At 46.6% G+C, this 16,608-nt stretch overlaps 1 protein-coding gene across 1 annotated transcript in view; it reads left to right on the top strand.

Annotated features, from left to right (window-relative positions):
* Positions 1–16,608, top strand: part of CCDC40 (coiled-coil domain containing 40) — a 45,347-nt gene that overhangs the window by 22,843 nt on the left and 5,896 nt on the right. Inside the window, exons 12-17 of the mRNA XM_043905298.1 lie at positions 8,401–8,644; positions 8,724–8,906; positions 13,070–13,315; positions 14,289–14,502; positions 14,921–15,090; positions 15,193–15,284. Of these exons, the coding sequence (XP_043761233.1) occupies positions 8,401–8,644; positions 8,724–8,906; positions 13,070–13,315; positions 14,289–14,502; positions 14,921–15,090; positions 15,193–15,284 (1,149 nt within the window). The remainder of the gene's footprint in view (positions 1–8,400; positions 8,645–8,723; positions 8,907–13,069; positions 13,316–14,288; positions 14,503–14,920; positions 15,091–15,192; positions 15,285–16,608) is intronic.

Genomic DNA, 16,608 nt, shown 5'->3' with positions numbered 1-16,608 from the left:
CTTAGCTTAGTGAGCAGTTTTTCCCTCTCGCCTAACACTGACCTTGAGTAAGGTCAAGGCTGAGAGTCTCATGGCCTGTGGGCTCCACCACACAGGGACCCCCAGGGTTCAGGGGGACACCGTCCGCTTGGGCCAGCACTCTGTGTCCAGGACTAACCTGGATGTCCCCCTAAAACCCTCCTCCTGACCTTGTCCCCCCACTCCCACCGGCTGCTCCTACTGTCCTCCGAGACGTGGCTTAACGGTCACTCCTTTTCTTTTTTCTTGTTTTGAAACTCAGTATTTTGAATAGGTAACACAGTGACTTGATCTAAACTATCTGTAGACTCGTATTCAGTGAGGTGAATACGCCCATGTCCTACATGACCTGGTGCCCCTTCCCACACACATACTCTTCCTGGTTTCCTGGGTCTCCATCCCAAGGTCCTCCACGACAGCAAAAGAAAGTACACAAATTCGCGTCCTTCACTTTCCCTTTTGTGCCATGTTCTGTGCCTTGCTTTTTTCATTCAACTGGGTGTCCTGGAGATCTTCCCAAATCAAAACATACCGTTGTTTGTTTCTTCTTTTCCTGCCACATACCTTCTGATGGACTCGAGGTTATCCACGTGCCTCTCCCGTCACAGCGTTTCTGTACAGAGTCACATCCAGGGCTATTATAGTCTATATCATTCTGTATTATGTTCCCTATCAAGCCAGGAAGTTCTGGATTCCAGGGTACGCACACGGCAGGCTGGACAGGGATTTCCCAGGAGGGCTGAGATGATAACACCTCCCCCAGCAGTGTTCCAAAGTCCCGTCCCTGACAGCTGAGCACATGTTCGACTGTGCCGATGTCATTGATGAGAAAAATGACATCATGCATTTATAACAGGCACCCATCGAATGCTCATTTTAGCAATGCACACCTCCCCTAACAACAAATCATAAGGCACTGGTTCTGCCTCAGCTGGCCTTCCTGTGACTCCAGATACATCAGCCATGGAGGCCTCCTTTCAAACGTGTTGACCGCACAGGATGCTGTGAGAACTGTGAACCATGATTGCAGCGCTGCATCCAGATAGGGGTGAAGGAGGGAATCTGAGGCAGTTTAACCAAAGGCAAGGTGTGGCAAAAACAGAACACTGCATTGCTTGGGACTTCCAGGCCAGTTCAGCGGCTGAACAAAGTACCAAATACCGGCTCGTAGCGTGTAGACCATTTTAGAAAATGAACGAAAATGGTGATTTCCTGGCTGATGGTCCAGACATTGGACATGAAGCTAGACACCCGCCCCCCCAGCCCCCAGCCCTCCTGGGAGCTGTCTGGGCACTGAGGAAGTGCCTGAGCTGTGGGAGAAGAGAGGGAGGGGGACGGTGGTGTGGGACTTGGAGGCAGGTGCTGCCCCCTCAGCGCCGGCTGACCTCCGTCAGGCCTGGGGTCTGGGAGGCAGTGCCCCACCACCGCCAACGTGCCCTAAGCCCAGGGAGGCCTGCAGCTCTGGACATCCGGAGCCGCCACAGGCCCAGAGAGCAGCTGGTTAACAACATGTTCCCAGACACAGGGCATGGGCAAGGCCCTTGGGGATTGCCCTGATGACAAACCATGTCGCATCCCCACTTCCCACTTGGGGAGGCCAAGTGGCCCTCGCTCCCTGGGGCTCGTGGGCATGTCGTGTCGATTGGGACCCAGAGGGTGACCTGAGATCACATGGGTCTCCGCTACAATAAGACTTGAAAGACAAGATTCCCACTGACTCTTTACCATTAGTGACAAAGTCCCATCAGGAGGGGTCCCAACCATAGGCCAAGAATCACAATGAGGCTGCAGCAAACACTGAAAGTTACACATTCAAAGCCCAGGAGCCTAGTTAGGGAGTTTGGAATCGACATGTACACAGTGTTGCATTTAAAATGGATAGCCAACAAGGTCCTACATGGGGAACTCTGCTCAATGTTATGTGGCAGCCTGGACGGGAGGGGAGTTCGGGGGGAAATAGATACATACATGTATGTGTATGGCTGAGTCCCTTCGCTGCCCACCTGACTCTATCACAACATTGTTAATCGGCTGTACTCCAATAAAAAATAAAAGTTAAAAAAAAAAAAAGCAAACTGGTCATTTCCATGTGAAACATCTCAGAACAAGCCAGAAAATACAAAGGCTATACGGTGCTCACCTGGGGTTAGGGAGGATCCCCGCCTAGAATTTACACCCTCCCAGGGTCAGGGACGCAAACAGGCCCCCTTGTGCCCGGGTTTCTGCTTCTGCCGTACTTTCCGACAGGAAACCCGTGGGGCGGGCAGGGCTCGGCACCTCTGCCGGGTGTTAATCTGTCAGCTTCATCACCTTGAGGTCCTGCAGCAGGTTCCCTGTTAATCCTCAGATGGATTGGGTCAAGCTTCAGATATACTCCAGACTCCACTGGTTCTTTATGTTTTGTTTTTTTTCTTTTGGTATCTGTTAATCAAGGACATTTTAATCTATTTTTATTGAAGTAGTTGATTTACATACAATGTAGTAATTTCTGCTGTATAGCAAAGTAATTCTGTTATACACATATGTATTCTTTTTTAAATATTACTTTCCATTATGGTTTATTATAGGATATTGAGTATAGTTTTCCTGTGCTATACATTAGGGTTTGTTGTTTATCCATTCTCTCTATAAAAGCTTGTATCTGCTAACCTCAGCCTCCCACTTCATCTCTCCTCTGACCTCCCCTGCTCAACAACCACTAGTCTGTTCTCTATGAAGGACAATTTTAAAGTGTGTCTTTTCAATTCTTTATTTACTTTACTTTTTGGCCATCCCGTGTGGCTTCTGGGATCTTAGTTCCCCCACAGGGATTGAACCTGGGCCGTGGCATGAAAGCCCCAAGTCCTAACCACCGGACCACCAGGGAATTCCCAAGTGTGTCTTCTTTAAAAAATAATTTTTATCCAGGATAAGTGATCACATCACAGGAAATTAGAAAAACAGAAATAAAGATTTAAAATACCACCGTCTTTGTCCTTTTGTGAGAGTGATAGTTTATTAGCTAGCATTCTGGTGTCTCTTTGCTTGTGCATGTCTTACTGAGTGTTCCAATTTCTGTCATAAAAATTGGACGTCTTGGGCTTCCCTGGTGGTCCAGTGGTTAAGACTCCACGCTTCCACTGCAAGGGGCACCGTTGGATCCCTGGTCGGGGAGGTTCTGTGTGCTGATTGTGTGGCCAAAAAAAACAATAAACAAAAAAATTTGGATGTCTTATCATTATTGTCAAATTCTAGATATTTATAAGGCTTCTACTTCCTAAAGAAGTGTAAGGAAATAAGTAACTTTTAAAGCTTTGGTTTATTGAAGATAATTTATGTAAAAATTTATTATGTAAAGTATTATTGTTAGGTAAATTATTTATTATGTCAATTACCATTATTATTACATAAGAAGTTATATTTTGTCAGAGCACAGTTCAGATCAGCAAATGGACAGAGGCAAGTAACCATTACACTCTCAAGATATCAGATATTAACTGCAACCCCAAATTCAGTACCTCTTTCCACCTCCTGCTGCTGCTGCTAAGTCACTTCAGTCGTGTCCGACTCTGTGGGACCCCATAAATGGCAGCCCACCAGGCTCCCCCGTCCCTGGGATTCTCCAGGCAAGAATAGTGGAGTGGGTTGCCATTTCCTTCTCCAGTGCATGAAAGTAAATAATGAAAGTGAAGTCGCTCAGTCGTGTCCAACTCTTAGCGACCCCATGGACTGCAGCCTACCAGGCTCCTCCGTCCATGGGATTTTCCAGGCAAGAGTACTGGAGTGGGGTGCCATTGCCTTCTCCCTTCCCACCTCCAGCCCCTAGCAAATGCTGATCTGCTGTTTTTGTAGTTTTGTCATTTCCAGTATCTCATATAAGTGGGATCACATGATATACAGCTTTACTTGTCTGGCTTTTTTTTCACCTTGCACAGTGCTTTGAAAGTCTTCCTGACGTTTCAGGATCAGCAAGTCTGTTCCTTCTCATTGCCGTGTAGTATTCCCTCATGTGGATACATCAACATGTGGTTGTTTCCAGTCTGGAGGGTAGCATGACCAGAGCTGCAGTGACAGTGTGTGCAGATCTTGGTGTGGGAATGCAAAATGGAACGGGTCACTCTGGGAAACACTTACACAGCATTGAGATTCCCAGTCATTCCCATCCTCACCAATACTTAATAGTGCCATCATTTTCATTTTAGTCATCAGTAGACATGTCGTGGTGTTCTGTTGAGATTTTAATTTGATTTCCCTAATGACTAATGATAGTGAGCATTTTTTCATGTATTTGTCATATCTTCTTTGATGAGGTATATTTTGCTCATTTTAAAAAATTGAAGTATGGTTGATTACAGTGTTTCAGGTATACAGCAAAGTGACTCAGGTCTATCATATGTGTGTGTGTGTGTGTTGTCATTGTTTAGTCACTAAGTCATATCTGACTCTTTTGTGTGACCCTATGGACTATAGTCTGCTAGGCTTCTCGGTCCATGGGATTTCCCAGGCAAGACTACTAGAGTGGGTTGCCATTTCCTTCTCCAGGGTATCTTCGCAGCCCAGGGATCGAATCCACATCTCCTGCTTGGCAAGTGGATTCTTTACCACTGAGTCACTTGGGAAGCCCACATATATATATGGAAAAGTATATACATCCAAAAAGTGTATAATTTATTGTAAGATATTGAATACAGTTCTCTGAGCTAGTTTATCTATTTTATATACAGTAGTGTGTATCTGTTAATCTCAAATTCCCAATGTATCCCTCCAATCCCTTTCCCCCTTGGTAACCTTGAGTTTGTTTTCTATGTCTATGAGTCTATTTCTGTTTTGTAAATAAGTTCATATGTATCATGTTTTTAGTTTACACATTTAAGTGATACCATATATTTGTCTTTCTCTGTCTGACTTACTTCACTTAGTAATCTCTAGGTCCATCCATGTTATTGCAAATGGCATTATTTCATTCTTTTTTATGGCTGAGTAATCACTTATATATACCACATCTTCTTTATCCCTTCATTTGTCAATGGACATGTAGATTGCTTTCATATATTGGCTGTTGTAAATAGTGCTGCTATAAACACTGGGGTGTATGTTTTTGAGTTAGAGTTTTCATCTTTTCCAGATATATGCCCAGGAGTGGGATTGCTGGATCATATGGTAGCTTTACTTTTATTTTTTATTTTTTTTTTATTTTTTTTTTTTACTTTTAGTTTTTAAAGGAACATCCATAATGTTCTTTGTAGTGGCTGCACCAATTTACGTTCCTACCAACAGTGTAGGAGGATTCCTTTTTCTCCACACCCTCTCCAGCATTTATTGTTTGTACTTTTTTTGAAGTATTCCTTTATTTGGGTAAGTTGGGTCTTAGTTGCATTGTGTGGGGGTTTTTCCTTGTGGCACATGGGCTCCCTAGTTGTAGCGTACAGGTTCCAGGAGCACATGGGCCCAGTGGTTTTGGCACGAAGGCTTAGTTTCTCTGCGGCATGTGGGATTTTAGTTCCCCAACCAGGGATCGAACCCACATCCCCTGCATTGCAAGGCGGATTGTTAACCACTGGACCACCAGGGAAGTCCCAATTATTTGTAGTTTTTGATTATGACCATTCTGACTGGTGTGTGGTTTTGTAGTTTTGATGTGCATTTCTCTAATTATTAGCCATGTTGGGCATCTTTTCATGTGCCTGTTGTCTATCTGTATACCTTCTTTGGAGAAATGTATGTTTAGATTTTCTGCCTATTTTTTTATTGGGTTGTTTGTTTTTTTTTTTTTATATTGAGCTGTTTGAACTGCTTGTATGTATTGGAAGTTAATCCCTTGTCGGTCGCATCATTTGCAAATATTTCCTCCCAGCCTGTATGTCATCTTTTTGTTTTGTTTATGGTTTCCTTCACTGAGAAAAAGCTTTTCAGTCTCATTTGTTTATTTCTAAGTTTTATTTTAATTCAGTCCCGTTTTATGTTTTAACTGTGCTGGGTCTTTATTGGTGTGCGTGTGCTTTCTGGTTGTGGAGAGTCGGGACTGCTCTCTAGTTGCAGTGTGCGGGCTTCTCACTGCAATGGCTTCTTTTATCATGGAGCCCAGGCTCTAGGCATGCAGGCTTCCAGCTGCAGCTAGTGGGCTCCATAGCACAGGCTCAGTGGTTGTGCTGCACAGATTCAGTTGTCCCCTGGCACGTGGGATCTTTCCAGACCAGAGATCCAACTGGTGTCCCCTGCATTACAAGGTGGATCCTCAACCACTGGACCACCAGGGAAGTCCCCATTTGCTTATTTTTGCTTTTGTTTCTGTTACTCTAGGAGACAGGTCAAAAAAAAAAAAAAATACTACTGCAATTTATGTTAAAGAGTGTTCAGCCTATATTTTCCTCCAGGAGTTTTACAGTATCTGGCCTTATATTTAAGTCTTTAATTCATATGAGTTTATTTTTGTATATGGTGTTAGAGAATGTTCTAATTTCATTCTTTTACAAATAGCTGTCTGGTTTTCCCAGCACTTGTTATTGAAGAAACTGTCTGTTCTCCATTGTATATTCTTGTCTCCTTTGTTTAGATTAATTGACTGTGTGTGTGGGTTTATTTCTGGACTCTATTCTGTTCCATTGATCTATGTGTCTTGTGTTGTGTGTGTGTGTGTGTGTGTGTGCACCAGTACCATATTGTTTTCATCACTGTAGCTTCATAGTATAGTCTGAAGTCAGGGAGTGTGATTTCTCCAGCTTGTTCTTCGTTCTCAAGATTGTTTTGGCTATTCAGAATATTTTGTGTTTTCATACAAATTTTAAAAATTATTGTTCCAGTTCTGTGAAAAATGCCACTGGTGATTTGTTAGGAATTACATTGAATCTGTAGATTGCCTTGGCTAGTATGGTCATCTTAACAATATTGATTCTTCCAACCCAAGAACACAGTATATCTTTTCATCTATTTGTGTCATCTTCAGTTTCTTTCATCAGCATCTTTTAGTTTTCAGAGTGCAGGTTTTTATGTGTAATGATGACAGACTTTATTTTGGGGGGCTCCAAAATCACTTCACATGGTGACTGCAGCCATGAAATTAAAAGATGCTTACTCCTTGGAAGAAAAGCTATGACCAACCTAGACAGCATATTAAAAAGCAGAGACATTACTTTGCCAACAAAGGCCCGTCTAGTCAAGGCTACGGTTTTTCCAGTAGTCAGGTATGGATGTGAGAGTTGGACTATAAAGAAAGCTGAGCACTGAAGAATTGATGCTTTTGAACTGTGGTGTTGGAGAAGACTCTTGAGAGTCCCTTGGACTGCAAGGAGAACCAACCAATCCATCCTAAAGGAAATCAGTCCTGAATATTCATTGGAAGGACTGATGCTGAAGCTGAAACTCCAATACTTTGGCCACCTGATGCAAAGAACTGACTCATTTGAAAAGACCCTGATGCTGGGAAATATTGAAAGTGGGAGGAGAAGGGGACGACAGAGAATGAGATGGTTGGATGGCATCACCAATGCGATGGACATGAGTTTGAGCAGGCTCCGGGGGTTGGTGATGGACAGGGAGGCCTGGTATGCTGCAGTCCATGGGATCACAAAGAGTCAGACACAACTGAGCAACTGAGCTGACTGACTAATGATGTTTACTGCTACACTGATGAAATGAGAAAAAAAAATATCCCACAAAACTAGATACAGTCTAACTGTATGCCAATGAGGTATTTAAAGTTCTATCTGGTCATTGAAAATAATTAAGGGAAAAAATGTCTCACACACAAAAATTCAAATTCCATTATCCAGGATCTGCAGTTTTTAACTTGACATTACTTATGGGCATGTCCATGGCCAGTATGCTGAGGGAATTTGAAGAGACAGCCACCTGTGTTCCTCCCAGCCACTTCACTTATTCAAATGCCCTGAGCTTCATGTTCAAGAGTGCTAAACTGAGATAAAAGCATTTTCTTTCCAAGATTATGGTCACGACTAAAGGAGATGGGCTGGCAGTGACCACTCCTCACCACTAAGTACAAGCCAACAGTTTCCTGTCCTTCCTCCTCCTATCATCACAATATTAAAAGAGTTTTAGATTTGGGTTGAGAAGGGTAATAGTTCCAACACATTATAAAATAGTATTCAAGATTCAACCACTGTTGGGACTTCCCTGGTGGTTCAGTGGTTAGGATTCCATGCTTCTACTGCAGGAGGCATGGGTTTGATCTCTTGTTGCAGAATTAAGATCCTACATGTTGTGTAGTGTGGCTAAAAAAATAAATAATATTTGAAAGTCATGCAAAATTTTTTAAAATATTTGACTAATACTATTAGAGTTGGTTTCCTAATTTCTTTCTCTTCACTCTCTGAGCTTCCTCCCATTGGGTACCACCATACACATTGGTGTTCTGATATCCTGGCTTTGCTCTTTCAATTTTGGCAGTGAATGCCAGCATCAAGTCAAGTCCATGGATGTTGAGCTTGAAGCCTATAAGAAATCCATCGTGAAGGAGGAAGAAAAGAATGAGAAGCTGGCCAGCATCCTGAACCGGGCAGAGACAGAAGCCAACCTAATGCAGAAACTGACCTCACAGTGCCTGACTAAGGAGGAGGCCCTGCAGAATGAGTTTAACACCTACAGGCTCACCCTGCTGGACACAGAGGATGCACTGGGCAAGGCCCATGTGGTACGGTCATGTCCCCACCAGCAGGGCAAGCCTCCCCACTCTGCTTCCCAGTATCCACCCTCTGACTCTTCCTTTCTAGGAATACACAGCAACCGTGGGAGAATTGCAGACTCTCCACCAGGCCATCCAGCATGAGTTGGAGCTGAGGAGGAAGATGGATGCCTCCATCATGGAGAAGCTGAAGGAGCACATGACCTCCAACAAGATGACCAAATACTTCCACCAGCTCATCCTGAAGCTCCAGAAGGAAAAGACTAACCTGGTACGCCAGCTGCACACACCTGGGCCCCAAGGGGTGGATGCTTTCATGGTGCTCAAGCATTGGAGCAGCTCTAGTGGGGAACAGATCACATGTGGCAGAAGGGCACTGAGCATGTTCATTCACCTTTCATTTTTTTCTAGATGTAAAAGTAATGCATTTTTTATTGCAGAAAACCTGGAAATACAAAAAGGCATAAGAAGAAAATAAGACAGATGCAATCCCACCATCCAGAGATAATCTCTTCTGAAACTGTGGTGTATTTCCTTCTGGAAATTTTTCTAAACACACATGGTCATACTCATACACACAAAGACACACAGAAACACACATTCACATACACATCCCCACATGCACACATGAGCAAACACAAGCACACAGATTCACACGCACATGTACACATTTGTTTAACATGTTCACATACATGAACAGACATGTGAAGATACATATGCACACACAACCTGAGAGGACATAGGACTCTTACTATATATCAGTCTTTAAACCACTCTAATCCATTTTCATTAATTTTACAGAAATACAACACAGAGCAAAAAGTGCACAAACAACAAGTGTAGGAGTCCATTATTTTTCACTATGTGTGTAGTGTTTTATTTTACATTATTGGTCATATTTAACATAACATTTTCCATAAATATTATTAGAAAAAGTGCATGTTGGTTTATGCATCACATTTTATCCTACAAATATACATGTTTTCTTTAATCTCTCTTTGGACACTTAAAGTTGTTTCTAGGTTTTAAACTTTAGAAATAACTCAGCACTGAACATACTTGTTCACACATCTTTGTCCACATGTCTGAGGATAAATCGCTGCAGCAGAGACCCTGGTCAAATTGGTAGGAGCATTTAAAATGAATCATGGAGTAGCCTGATCCTCTGCTTTCCCAGGATGTGCCTGAAGGTCCTGAGTGAGTGTGACTGGCCCTTCTGGACTAAGGACCCAACCCTTATCCCTGGCATGAGCTCCCTTTTGCTCCCCCAGGGGTCTTGCCTTTCTCTGAGCAGGGGTCCCTACGTCCTGAAAAAAGCAATTTGCTACTTAGGTTGTTTCTTCTTTGGCTCTTCCTGTGTGACTGCCTCGGGGTGCTGTCTACCTGGCTAGAAGCCGGAGGCACTTCATGCCTCCCAGATACCTGGGAGGAGACCAGCTCGCTCCTGGCTTGATTGTGCCAAGGAACTGAGGAGAGGGGGCTGGATCCAAGACTGTGGATGCCCAGGTCTCCTTAAGATGTCCTGGTTGATGCTAGTGGAGTCCTACCAGTTCTTATTCCAGGAAGTGGGGGCAAGACTACCTGGTGGGAGCAAAACAACTGGGCCCAAGTGTGCACTGGAAAAGTTATGCAGTGTGGTGAGTGTGAAATAAACCTGCCCAGCCCTGATGCAACATCACAGAGGCTGATCCCCAGACTCCCAGGTGTCCCCCTTTCCCAGTCACCTGTGTGGGCAACACATGTGCTACCACCCATGTCCATAAGAGGGCAGTAAAGTCCTGGACCAGCATTTGTTGGAACACTTGGTGGATGATAGGTGTACTACCACCTATATCCACAGGACAGCAGTAAGGAGTACTGGACCAGCATGCGTTGCAAAAATTCGTGGGCAGGAGGTATACTACCACCCATGTCCACGGGAGGGCAGTAAAGGGTCCTGGGCCAGCATTTGTTGGAGCACTTGGTGGGCAGTAGGTGTACTACCACCCGTGTCCACAGGAGGGCAGTAAAGAGTCCCAGGCCAGCATTTGTCGGTGCACTTGGTGGGATACAGGTGTACTACCACCCATGTCCACAGGAGGGCAGTAAAGAGTCCTGGGCTAGCGTTTATTCCAAGAATTCGTGGGGTAGGAGTATTACCACCCATGACCACAGGAGGGCAGTAAAGAGACTTGGACCAGCATTTATTGCAAAAATTCATGGTCAGCAGGTGTACTGCCACCCATGTCCACAGGAGGGCAGTAAAGAGTCCTAGGCCAGCATTTATTGCAAAAATTTGTGGGCAGCAGGTGCGCTACCACCCATGTTCACAGGAGGGCAATAAAGTCCTGGGCTAGCATTTGTTGGAACATTTGGTGGGTGGCAGATGTCCTACCACCTGTGTCCACACGAGGGCAGTAAAGTCCTGGGCTAACATTTGTTGGAACAGTTGGTGGGTGGCAGGTATACTACCACCCATATCCATAGGAAGGCAGTAAAGAGTCCTGGGCCAGCATTTGTTGGAACACTTGGTGGGTGGCAGATGTCCTACCACCTGTGTCCACACGAGGGCAGTAAAGTCCTGGGCCAACATTTGTTGGAACAGTTGGTGGGTGGCAGGTGTACTACCACCCATGTCCACAGGATGGCAGTATAGAGTCCTGAACCAGCATTTGTTGGCTCGCTTTGTGGGCAGTAGGTGTACTACTATTCGTGTCCACATGAGGGCAATAAAGAGTCCTGGGCCAGCATTTATTGCATCAGTTCAGCTCAGTTCAGTCGCTCAGTCGTGATCAACTCTTTGCGACCCCATGAATCGCAGCACACCAGGCCTCCCTGTCCATCACCAACTCCAGGAGTTTACTCAAACTCATGCCCATCGAGTCAGTGATGCCATCCAGCCATCTCATCCTCTGTCGTCCCCTTCTCCCCCTGCCGCCAATCCCTCCCAGCATCAGGGTCTTTTCCAATGAGTCAGCTCTTCGCATGAGGTGGCCAAAGTACTGGAGTTTCAGCTTCAGCATCAGTCCTTCCAATGAACACCCAGGACAGATCTCCTTTAGGATGGACTGGTTGGATCTCCTTGCAGTCTAGGGGACTCTCAAGAGTCTTCTCCAACACCATAGTTCAAAAGCATCAATTTTTCGGCACTCAGCTTTCTTCACAATCCAACTCTCACATCCATACATGACCACTGGAAAAATCATAGCCTTGACTAGATGGACCTTTGTTGGCAAAGTAATGTCTCTGCTTTTTAATATGCTATCTAGGTTGGTCATAACTTTTCTTCCAAGGAGTAAGCATCTTTTAATTTCATGGCTGCAATCACCATCTGCAGTGATTTTGGAGCCCAAAAAAAGTCTGACACTGTTTCCACTGTCTCCCCATCTACTTCCCATGAGGTGATGGAACTGGATGCCATGATCTTAGTTTTCTGAATGTTGAGCTTTAAGCCAACTTTTTCACTCTCTTTCACTTTCATCAGGAGGCTCTTTAGTTCTTCTTCACTTTCTGCCATAAGGGTGATGTCATCTGCATATCTGAGGTTATTGATATTTCTCCCGGCAATCTTGATTCCAGCTTGTGCTTCCTCCAGCCCAGCATTTCTCATGATGTACTCTGCATATAAGTTAAATAAGCAGGGTGACAATATACAGGCTTGACGTACTCCTTTACCTATTCGGAACCAGTCTGTTGTTCCATGTCCAGTTCTAACTGTTGCTTCCTGACCTGCATACAGGTTTCTCAAGAGGCAGGTCAGGTGGTCTGGTGTTCCCATCTCATTCAGAATTTTCCACAGTTAGAAGTTGGCATTTGTCACAGCATTATTTCGAGTAGGAATGTTGATAACAGATGACAAGCTCAAAGAGGGCAGGCATGTTGGGTTTCTTCACCAAAAGCACCTGAGCTGTCAACAGCAGGGCCCCTCTGCTTGTTGTGGAACAAATGACATTCCCAGGGACAGCTGTGACTTGCTTCCCAATCTCTGTTACAAATATGACTACTATACAACCATTAAAAATGACATGATATGACGTGTTGAATTGAAACGTGGCTTGCAAAGCTATATGTAGAGTGTGACCCTGTTTTTGTTTGGGTACGGAGGAAGAGGGTTTATATACAAAGTCAAGAAGGCAGGATAGATTCTAAATAGTGATGCTGGCTAACTGTGTGGCAGATTTACGGGCAATCATCTGTATTTTCGCATTTCCCCATTTCAATATATGTTACTGTTTGATAAGAGATAATAATGTCAGCTTTCTTTTTTTGTGAGGAATCATTAGGGTTCAAACAAGGAAGTCCTTTGACAGGTCATAAGGTGGGGAGAAAACCAACATCCTCCTCTGTTTCTCCAGATGAATACCCAGACCAAGGAAAACATGAAACCAACCAGCTCATGTGGAGCCTCTCAGAAAGAGGAAAAAAGTTCAGACTTGTTTCCTTCTGCTAATTCAGGTGACACATCTTTCCAAAATTGACGGTGACATTGCTCAGACCACCCTGGACATCACGAACACCAACTGCAGGCTGGACATGCATCAGAAGGTGCTGGCCGAGCTGGATAAGGAAGTGAAAAAAGTCAACGACCTCATCACCAACAGTGAAAGTGAAATTTCCAGGCGCACAATCCTCATTGAAAGAAAGCAAGGCCTCATCAACTTTTTCAACAAGCAGCTGGAGCAGATGGTTTCTGAACTTGGGGTAGGACCCGGGGACCAGGAGAGGTCACTTGGGTTGATATATGTGCCTGGCCATTTCAGAAACTGCATCTGTTCAGGAACGGACTCATGTAGGACATAGGCGTTCCCGCCCTACCCATCTTACGGGTGAAATGCGCATGTCTGTGTAGAATGCTGACTCAGGGGCTGTCTGCAGACCTTCTCTGTGGGGCCACATAGTCAATATTTCAGGTGTTATGGACCATACAGTCTCTGTTGCAACCCCTCACCCTAGCGGTTACAAGGAGGAGCCACAAGGAGGCAATAGGTAAACAGACGAGTGTGTCCACGTGCAATGAAACCTTACTTATGGCCCCTGAAGTCTGGATTCCATATAACTCCCACCTGGCACGAAATTGTCTTCTTTTGATATTTTGTGTGTCCTTTGGACTATGTGAAGACAGGCAACGGGCAGGATCTCACTCACTGCTGCTCTTAGTGAAGTGGTCTGTTGGGTTTGAGGCTTGAAGTTCTACAGGTTATCCAGTATCCCTGACCTGAGAACCCCACAACAGCCTCAAACCCCAGAGCAGCATGGGCAGTTGGTGGGCACACTTAGGTAGACCCCAACCAGAGCATGGTCTCAGAGCTGCAACCCAAATGGATTCCAAGGGAGTAAAGACCCTAACCTATGACAGTCTGTTGTGAAAAGACAATTTGCCAAGTCCTTTTGGGTAACAGAAGCCCCACAAGTCTGGGGCATGGTGAGGCCAGGCCAGTGGAGGAAGGGAAGGAGGTGGCAGACAGGCAGATCACCAGAACAGAATCTCCCACAGCAGGTCAGGCCATATGACCTGGGACCACAGAAGAGGGGACACAATGACAGGGTCCTTAGGCCCTCTGAGTAAAGATCCCCCCACTCAGCATACAGATGCATGATCTCAGGTGTCCCTGCCCTCTGCAGCCCACCCTGACTTTAGGGACTCAGTCTGCTTTCTGGTGAACATCGCTTTCAGGGCGAAGAGTTGGGGCCCCTGGAGCTGGAGATCAAGAGGCTGACCAAGCTGATTGAGGAAAACAACACCAACGTGACGCAGGCCCAGGTGACCTGGCTGCGGCTGCAGCAGGAGATGGTGAAGGTCACACAGGAGCGCGAGGAGCACCTGGTCTCCCTGGACATGTCCAAGAAGGAGATCCACATCCTGGAGCAGAAGAAAATACGGATAGAAAGTGAGCTCCCCTGCCCAGCCCCTCCACAGCACCTGCTGAGGCTTTCTGGTGCTACCTGGTCCCACCGGGTCAGCCAGGCCCTGCAGCCCCACAGGCAATGCTGCCGGGTGTCCAGGGCCCACTCTGCCTGGACACATCATGCCTGTTTCTTCCCAGAGGTCCTGCCGCCTTCTTGCCCGGCCCTCTGGGCTCCCAAACCTGCTTGTGCGAGGTTGGGGTCGTTGCTTTCCACCCCCTGCCCCGGAGCTTGTTGGCCTTTGCTGGGGACTCGGTGTCTGAGCGCCAACCCTGTCTCCTTCTGCCTCCGCCGTCTGGGTGGGGATGCCAGAAGGTCAGGGGGAGGGAGGGCGCCGTAGGCACAGACCCCCTATCACAACCCCCAGGGGCCACTCCCAACCCCCGACCACCCTCCCCACAGACAAGATCAACCAGGAGAAGAAGGAGCAGAAGCAGATTGAGCGCCACATGAAGGACCTGGACAACGATCTGAAGAAGCTCAACTTGCTGATGAACCAGAACCGGTGCAGCTCCGAGGAGCTACAGCAGGACAACCGGGCCACGGAGGGCGAGTTCGTGCTCTCGCTCAAGGTGCGCTCCGGGCTCAGAGCGGATGGGCGGGGCAAGCAGGTGCGCGCGGCCCTCGGCCCCGCCCCCGCCCCGCCCACCGCCCCCTCTCTCCTCCCCCCTCAGGCCTCAGAGCGGGAGACCATCCAGATGCAGGAGAAGCTGAACCAGCTGAGCGAGGAGAAGGCAGCCGTGCTCAACAGCCTGGTGGAGGCGGAGTGAGTGCCCAGGCGCGGGTCCGGAGAGTCGCTGCCCACGGTTCACGTAAACCGGTTGGTGGCGGGGGAGGGGGCGGGGGAGGCGCGGCCCTGGAACCTGAGCCGGATCCCTGGGAACAGCGGAGTCCTGTGCCTCCGGGCAGCCCTTCTGCAAAGCCATGATGGTGATCATTGGAAGCGGAGTGGCTTCCTTCAGGACAGACGTTTTAAAAACTGTATGATCTTTCAGGTGCCTGATTATAAGAGTAATCCAGACCCAACGGTAAGCATTGTAAACCATTGCAATGAGTGCAGAGTAGAAAGGAGAATCACACTTAATCCAGCCCTCTTCCTTTACCATTTTCTCTTTCTTTCATTCTTTTTTTTTTTAAACCGTAGTGCAATTTTCTCTGTCTGCCTTTGAAGCAGCCTTGTAGTGTATTTTTCTGTGGATGTCTTCCCCCTTGGGGTGCACGGGTCTGCATTTCCAGTTGGAAGGACTCCTGAGCCTGCACGGTGCGCACACACCCTCACTGGTGTCATGGGATCTCCAAGGGGCCGAGCAGCAAAGGGACCATCCGTTCCCCGTGTTTTGACACATAACACTACCTGGAACTTTTTCAGGGGATCTTAGTTCCTCCAGGCTGCTATAACTCACCACCACAGGGTGGGCTTTATAAACAACAGGAATTTGTTGCTCATAGTTCTTGAGGCTGGAAGTCTGAGATCAGGGTACTTGTGAGGTTGGGTGAGGGCTCTCTTCTGGGTTGCAGACTCCTCACGGTGTCCTCACAGGGTGGCAGGAGAAGGGGAGCTCTCTGGGGTCTCTTTTATGAGCGCACTAATCCCATTCATGGGGGCTTCACCCTCATGACCTCATCACCCCCCCACCACCACCACCAAAGACCCGGCATGAGGATTCCAACATGTAGATTTGCGGGGTGGGGACACAAACATTCAGACAACAGGGGTGAGGGAGGCATATGTCTTTGCTAACATTTTAATAGTTTTCAGGCTCTTGGTCTATTTAGGCTTTTGACTTCTCCTTATGTCAACTTCTATCACTTATATTTGACTTACTCAGCTTCTCCTAAAGCTACATATCTGCTTTCTCCCTTGTCCCCCTCTCTCTAGGTGAGGGTGGCGGGCCCTGGAGTTGAGTTTACCTTCTGGTCCCAAAATGGGAGACATTTGTTTCTATTTAAACCCTTGCCTGGGTGCATGCCACCTGCTCAGCAAGGGCACCCTGTCATGGACAGGAAGGCAAGGGTCTCCCAGAGCCCATCACAGACCCTGCTCTTTGTGCTCTGAGCCCATTCCAAGCACAGCACACCCCAAGCACAGT

This window comes from Cervus elaphus, chromosome 5, assembly GCF_910594005.1.
Source record: "Cervus elaphus chromosome 5, mCerEla1.1, whole genome shotgun sequence".
In the NCBI taxonomy this organism is placed as follows: Eukaryota; Metazoa; Chordata; class Mammalia; order Artiodactyla; family Cervidae; genus Cervus; species Cervus elaphus.
Note: the sequence above shows the minus strand (reverse complement) of the source record. Positions and strands in the feature narration are given on the sequence as shown.